This window comes from Poecile atricapillus, unplaced genomic scaffold (assembly GCF_030490865.1).
Source record: "Poecile atricapillus isolate bPoeAtr1 unplaced genomic scaffold, bPoeAtr1.hap1 scaffold_423, whole genome shotgun sequence".
Classification (NCBI taxonomy): Eukaryota; Metazoa; Chordata; class Aves; order Passeriformes; family Paridae; genus Poecile; species Poecile atricapillus.
In genome coordinates, this window is record NW_026709218.1 from 1 (window position 1) to 7,741 (window position 7,741).

Consider the following 7,741-nt stretch of genomic DNA (forward strand, 5'->3'; position numbering starts at 1 on the left):
CTAATATGTCATAATTTATATGTGAAGAGATTGCAGGGGGTTAGTAGCCACGTCTGGTGCTATTGAGGCTTCCCACTGAGAGCTGCACTGCAAAGTGGCAGCTGACTGAAAACACTGCTATTTTCAACAGTTCAAAAAATGTAAATGTGTCAGTGGCTGGTCAAACAAGCTTCCACACCGGTGATTTATTGAAATGCCTCACATTAGTGAGTTGTATAAATCACTCCTGGGCTGAAAACAACCCCTGTGCACAGGTTTATAATGAATTCAGGAGCTGAATCAGTCTTGCTGGCTCCAGAGTCCTGTCAGAAGGTAATTTTGGGCAGCCTCAATTAGACAAAGACAATTTCTACGTGTGGGATCCTCTAAGGTGCACAGAGCTGAAAGCAAATTTGCTTTTCTAGGGAGCCTTGGAAGGGCAGAAGGGGGGGAAAATAAACTCATCTCTCTCAACAAATGACAGAAGTTCAGTGAAACAGATATGCAACTACCATTTTTGCTCATTAACAAAGGAAAACCAGGGCTAGTGGAGGCATCCCAAAGTAGATTTTTCTGCAGCTGTGATAACAAAAACATGAAGATGTGTTGGGCTTTCAGAGCTTGTGGCAGGGTTGGGATGGTTACACTCAGAAACAGAAGAATTTGAATATAAAACTGAACCAGAGAACCGTCCCCCGTGCCTGAAACACAAAGGAGACAAACACCTGGGAAAATCCAGGTGAAAATTTACCTGCAGCCACTGTGACTGGTCATTGTGGCCTGAGGTCCAGGCATTGACTTTGCCTTGCTTGTCCAGCCGGGCTTTCCTGGGCTCCCAGGCGAACATGTCCATGTTGAGGGTGCGGAAAACACTGGAGGCAGTGATCTGGAAGTCCTGGATGTGTCCTGATTTCATCCCCAAGGGCTCAGAGCAACCTGGAACAGCAGGGCAAGATCAGTGGCAGTACCTGCTTATCTCTGTCAGGGGTTTAGGTTTTCTGTTATGGCAGAGAAAACCTGCAATACTTGAAGAAAAAGATGTAATCAGGACTATTGTTGAAGGAGGTCAAAAACAAATAAATGAAAAATAGTCAATTCAAGGCACTTTGTTTGAACAATTGGGTGAGTCAAAATCAAGATAGAGAATTCAACATATTTTATCCTGGCATAAATTTATGAAGCGAAACAAAATGAAAAGATGGCTTTTGTCTGTGCTTATCTTATTTTTATTTTCCTGTCCTGCAGGAAAATATTGTTTCCCCTGTTCAGTTTGATTTTCCTCATGCTTTTATGCCACCTCACATCAACCATGTGTTTGCTTACTGAAGAAACATTATTTTTTCTTAAAACCTCTGCTGAAGTAAAATGTTAAAAAGCACTCAGCTCTTTTACACTTTTGAATTACTTGACATCGAGGTAATAATCCTGAAAGCCCAAAATCGCACTGAAAGAGGGGGAGACCACAGAAAAACAATTGTGAAGGAGGGAGAATAGTAGGAGGATATCACTTAGGAGAAATCAATAGTTAATGCCTTATTTGTTTGTGGACATCCCACACCATTGAGTTATTTTGACTGTAGAGAAGATAGATCTCGGGCTTCTCCCTTCTCTGTTCTGCATGAAAAAAAGATAAAAATAAAGATTGGTAAGTGGATCTGTGTTCCTCTGCCTTGCTGTTGTGTGCTGGGAATGTGGAAGGTATATTTGGATGCAGAAGAGGGAAGAAACAAGCTGAGACACCACTGAAACAGCAGGACTGGAAACCAAAGAAAGCAGATGAGCTGCATGGTTTTAAGATTTAAACCAAAAAAACCCCACCAAAACAGAAAAATAAAGTGAAATGGCTGAGAGAGAGGAGGCTGCTAAGAGGACAGGGAAGGTGGATATATAGCTAAGGGGGTGGAGTGATGCTTGACAGTTGAGGTAAAGTGAAGGATGGAAAAGATGGAGATGGGAACATGAAAAAGAAGCTGTTTTCTCATTTCCTTTCCCATGTCCCAGTGTCAAAAACCTGCATATGTGCAGTTATAATACTAACAACATGACCTTTAATGCAGTATCTCCTCTACATAAAATTTGAAAGTTTGAACATGCTTCATGTTAAATTTAAAAAAAAAACAACCCACAAACAAACAAATGAGAAACCAAGAGAAAACAGTTAACTTTTGGAAAAAAATCCCAGCCTTTCATAACTGATTCTCAGCACACAAATGGAAATGGCACAGCCTTGTCTGCAGAGAGGACTCATTCGAAAACACAACAAAACAATTTTCCTGGGAGTGGGAGGGAGCAATTGATAGTATAAATAAGAGAGACTAATCTGCTGCTTTGGAGAAGGACTTCTCTTATTATTAAATTCTGAAGTATCACTCCAGAATCAGAAGGACTGTCAGCAAGAGCGTTTCATCCGAGGGAACCAAAGGAGGCTCCTGACACAAAACCATGGGTTGTCAAAGCTGTGATTCAGTGCTGGCCCAATCCATCAAAACCACTTCTATCTTTTCTGAGTATTATTATTGATTTATGAAACAACAGCTGTGCCTGCTTGTGTGCCTGTGCGTGCGTGCATGAATTAATGGGATTTTACACTCGCCTGCCTCCTCCGTGGCCCCAAAGGGGGTGGGAAGGCGGTTGTTAAAGGTAACGGGAGAAAGTGAGAAGAACAAGGAGAATCTGAGGAGGAAAATGTGATGCACACAGGTGTCAGCATGTCCTGGTGCTGTGTCACAGAGAGCAGAAGCTTCCCAGCCCCTGCCACAGGAGATTGTGGCTGTTTGGATGCCTGAGCCCTAACCTGCAGCACCAAGGACAGGACCATCAAACCAGGACTTTGTGTCATCCCTCAGAAGTGATGCTTATGTCTCCCTGAAACATCTCCTCCCCACTGCATGGCACCTTTAAATTTGCTTTTAAAAGGATTCAGTTTCCATTGTCTTTTTCAAAATCTGTTAGAGATAGCTGATGCAGACTCACAGCTGCACCCGTTGGAGCATCTTCAGCCAGAATGTTTGAGGCGCTTGGGGCACCTCCATCTGTCATAAATTACACCTCACACCTCTGTGTGTTTAAATCTAACTAGGTATGAGTTTGCAGGTCTTATTTGGTCTAGCTTGATGAAACAGGAGTAGAGAAATAATGAGAAAGAGTGGGGATTAGCACCTGAAAATTGGAAGGATCAGCACAAAGGTTCCTCTCTGTTGTCTCTTCAGAGGGCAGAAACTTTTAGTTTTCAGTCTGCATCCTATACTGTGCCCCTCATCTGCCTCTTCTTTCGAGAATGCTCAAACCTCCAAGGAAATATTCAACATCCAATGTAGCAAAGACAAACCCACAAATGGATCTGCATGCAACAGTGTGCATGAATCTTGTCCTGGACAAAGATTTGTGCAGTGTTGGCAAAAGCAACAGATGTCAATTATTTGGGGGCAAAGGTGATTTTGCTTTGGTTCATACTGTGATATTTTTTGTTTCTAAAAATTGAGAGATTTAAAAATTTTTCTTCATATTTTTGAATCATAGGATGGTTCAGGTTGAGAGGGACCTTAAACATCATCTAGTTGCAAATCTAATTCCAGCCCCTTTGCCATGGGCAGGGACACTTTTAATTAAACTTTGATGCTTTAAAGCCCTGTCCAACCTGGGCTATAAATACCAAATACAGGATTCCTTTCCAGACTGCACATTTCTGAGGACAAATGAGGAAAGGGGAACCTATCTTTAACTGCAGGTGAGGTAAAGTCCCCCTGTGTGTCAGTTCTGTGTGAATGGTGCCTACAGGGACTGTTAGGATAAATAAATAGTTACCAGGGAACAAGATGCCCAAAGGAGATGAAAATTACACACTCAGGAGCTTTCCCTGAGTGAGTCTCACAGGGATGTTCAGATTCTGGGGGCCAACATCCCTCTGCAGGAGCTGAGAAACCCCCAACACCAGGAGCTGTCTGAATTGGTGCACAGGAACCTGCCAACACGACTGAGCAGCAGGTTTTAGGGGCTGCCTGCAGGAAGGCAGATGCTTGAGTGCAAGAGTGAGTGACACTGTTGTGTGAACACTGATCTGCTGTTAAAAACAACAGCTTGATGCTGCTATTAATAACAGCTCAATGAATAAAGGCATTCTAATAAGCAGTAGCTGTGATCTGCCTCTCCCCTCACATCAATACTCTGTGAAGGGGAGGGAGGGCAGGACACAGAGATGTACAGAACACAAGTAAGGCAGGAACACACGGCCATGAAAATTAATGCCTAATTTATTGATGTTTGGTCCACTAGCATTGATCCTGGTTTTCAGTAAGATCTGACTGTGGGTCCTGGAGATAAAGCTGTTTATGAGACTAAAGCAGAATGCACTGAACATTTTGCTGAAGTTTGTCCTAAGAAGGAGTTAGCTTTTCTGATGATCCAATGCAGCAAGCCTCTCTGAATTTATCATTCTCTTCTCTCTCACCAGGCATGTTAGAGAAGGCAGACCTCTCAAAGTGCTTTTCCACCCAAGGCAGACCACCTGGAATTAAGAGTGAATTAGTCTGTGTAATTACACCTTTCTTTCAGTAAGGTTGAAATTGTTCTGCTGAGCCTTGGCTGTCCACAGTTTTAAGAAATGATGACCTTGACACTGCTAGGAGACCACTGAAATTAATTCACTTCACTAGCTTTCACAGTTCTTTGAGCAAAACAATTCCTAGTCATTCTGGCAAGGACTTACTCTAAATTGTGGCTCCAGAACTGGAAGACATCAAAAAAAAAAAAAGTAAATCTAATAGAACAAAGCAGCTAGACAGGATTTTCTATTTACTCTTAAACCTATCTGTATTGGAAAAGGGCTACACCAAGATTAATGCATTAACTTTTCATTTCTGAATCTGGTTTTGACTGAGAATTGTTTAACTACAGCTGCTTTGATGTATCGCTCCTGAACTGGATGACTACTGTTTGTAGAGTAAACAGGCAGCAACATAAAAATCACTCCTAAATGAATCAGTGGAGTGCTCCCGCCAGTAAAAGGTTTATCTCTTGGAAAAGTGTAAGAAATTTACATGCTTTTCTGTATTTGCAAGGGAACACAGTTCTTGCAGAAGGTGGCTAGAGGTCAGGCTTCACATTTCAGAGCTTTAACACAAATCTGAGGAAGGTTTGTACTGGGTCCACTTATTCATTTACTTTTTGCTACAAGACGCTCTCCTTGCTTCTGCTAAACCCAGAAAACAAATCCAAACTGAAATCTTGATTCAAGCAGCCCAACCAAATTGTATTTTATTGGGCTGTTCCTCGACAACAAGGGAAGCAGGCTCGTCCCTCCAAGGTTGTCACTCAGCACAGGGGTGGTGTGACCCTGCAGCCAGGAGGAATTACCCAAATCAGGTATGACAAGCGCTGCTGCCATGGGTCCACAGCAGTGCACAGCCAGCTCTGGGGCTCAGGAAACATTTGTAGACCTTGGGTTAGGCTCCCTGTCTCGTGGTCTGCTCAGGGTGGTACATTACAAGTCCCCATAGCCATCAATACCCGTTAAAACTGCTAAATGACCTTTCCTAGGCAGATTGACACACAGAGAAGAAAATTATGAAGTGTTACTGTGCTATTTCCACACAGCCTCACTACTATTTCCATCCCACAGACTTTAGATTTCACTTAAATTTAATTTAAAAGAGTCTGTCCCGCCGGATGGGCTCAGGCAGGCCAGGTGCACCGCGCGGTGGGGTGGAAATGGTGTGGTCCGGGGAGGAGGGCTGGGGGCTGTGGGCACCCCACCTGTGAGCTCGCAGCCAAGCAGCTCCATCCTGAGGGTGCAGTGCCTCCTGCACACCTGGGGGTACAGCCGGACGTACTGGGCCTTGATGGGCGGCGTGAAGGAGTTGGCGTACGGGGTGTTGTTGTCCACGTTCCCGCGGAACACCTGCGCTCGCACAAAATAAAAACAAACAAGCAAAAGGGTGTCAGGAGGATCCCTGGAGCCCTGCATCCCGACAGCACCTGTGTTGTTCTGTCTCTGTGAGGTTTTCCTCCAGATTGCTGCGATTTGAGAGATTCCAGTGCCCCAGAGAAGTTTTCTCAGTCCCGCCGTGGTGCCACATCGTGATGGGTTTGCCACCTGTGCCCAACCAAGGCCTCTGTCTTGTCACTCTTCGAAACTGAAGCTCCTAGTGCAACTAAATTATGCCTTCTTTTCTTGATTAATGTATAAAATAGTCCCAGTTCAATTTAGCCTGCAATTATTTGCGCTGATTGACATTTTATTTTTCCCCCCTCTGGTTGAAGAACCTGCTCCAGCTCCCACTGAAGTGCACTGTAACCCTCCCATCGATCACAGGGGGGATGAATTAAACCCATCAGTATTTTTCTATTCACCCCTCACTCTAACCAGACATCCCTGTGCTGTGTTTCCCCACCTCATCATGCACCTCTTCACGCAGCATTTTAATTTCCTAATAGAGAAACTACATCTAAAGCTGTGCCGTGCCTGAGTTCTATGCGAATTTACAGAGTAAAGGAGTTTTTTTTTTCCTGCTCCATGTGCACAGCTCCATCAAAATATAAGTGGTAACCATAAACTGTAAACACACACACACACCCCCCTCTGGATTGGTAGTGTTTGTGCAGCACAGAGATTAGCATTGATGAATGGGCTCTGTGTTTCCAAGGGTTAACGCTAATCTGCCAATGCAATAAAACTAAATTGAAAACAGAGCGATGAGTAATTACTGGTAAACTAATTAATATGAAAATCAGTTAAGTGTAATAAACAGGATTATTCTAGCTTGGGGAAGTAGTATTTATGCAACCATCAGTTAGAGTATACGAAATTCTTAGCAGAGAGAAAATGCAAATTTGTTGATTTTTTTTTTTTTTTTATTTTCCAGAGAAAAATAATAACATTGAAACCTATATCATACTGCAATGTAATTAGGCTTAAATACCAGAGACATCTCACACTTCTGAAGCCAGATAAACCATGAGATGTATTCAGACACAGATGGCTTAAACTTACCATGTCTTCTTTTGTGCCTTTTACTTTGTACATTGTCCATGACTTCCCATCATTACTGTAGGCAATTTTATAAGATTTTACATATTCTGGGCTTCCAATCCTCTTGGCACCTTGGGTTATAACTCCAGTGACTCTCATCTTCTTCTGCAGGTTTATCTGAAATTACAGCACACCGTTAATCTGAGGGACGCAATCCTTGATTGCTTTAATTCTCTTTTATTTATTTTTTTCTTAAATGAGGAAAAAATGTAGCAGTAACATTTAAATGACTGCTTTTATACTTGCATTAATTCTTTTTATCTTTCATGAATTTCATGTGCAAGTGTGTAAAGCAAATGAATGAAAAAATTGAACCAAAAGCTTGGACTATGTTTGTTTCCTGTATGTGTGCAGACATATATATACATATATATATAATGGATATACAGAATATTATTGGGATACTGCTTAATTTTGCCATGTAGGGTTACTCCTACACATTTCCTGCCTGAAAGGGAAATGAAACAGGGTGATAATTTACCAAAAGCTGTACCTTCTGTTCTGTTAGAACCTGGTTTACAATAGCAAAAGGTCTGAAGTTAGCATCAAGTAAAACTTCTATGTGAAACGAAAACTACATGGAAGTTCTGACAGCAAAGAAATTAGACTTTCCCTTGACTCTCTTGACTGAAAATTCATATACCTAGAGATCAAGGCTGAAACGCTAATGCTACAGCAGTCAATAGCAAAATATCAATCAGTGGATATGAACATTCCTCCTGTGCTTGTCTGAGC

General features: G+C 42.4%; 1 protein-coding gene across 1 annotated transcript; it reads right to left on the reverse strand.

The window, feature by feature from the left end:
* Positions 1–730: 730 nt before the first annotated feature.
* On the reverse strand, positions 731–7,123 carry LOC131574561 (EGF-like repeat and discoidin I-like domain-containing protein 3; the record flags this gene model as incomplete). The annotated part of the gene is made up of 3 exons (XM_058829037.1): positions 731–915; positions 5,731–5,875; positions 6,968–7,123. Coding segments are annotated over 3 exons (486 nt in total), but the record flags the coding sequence as incomplete, so codon positions are not given.
* Between the last annotated feature and the right edge of the window lie 618 nt (positions 7,124–7,741).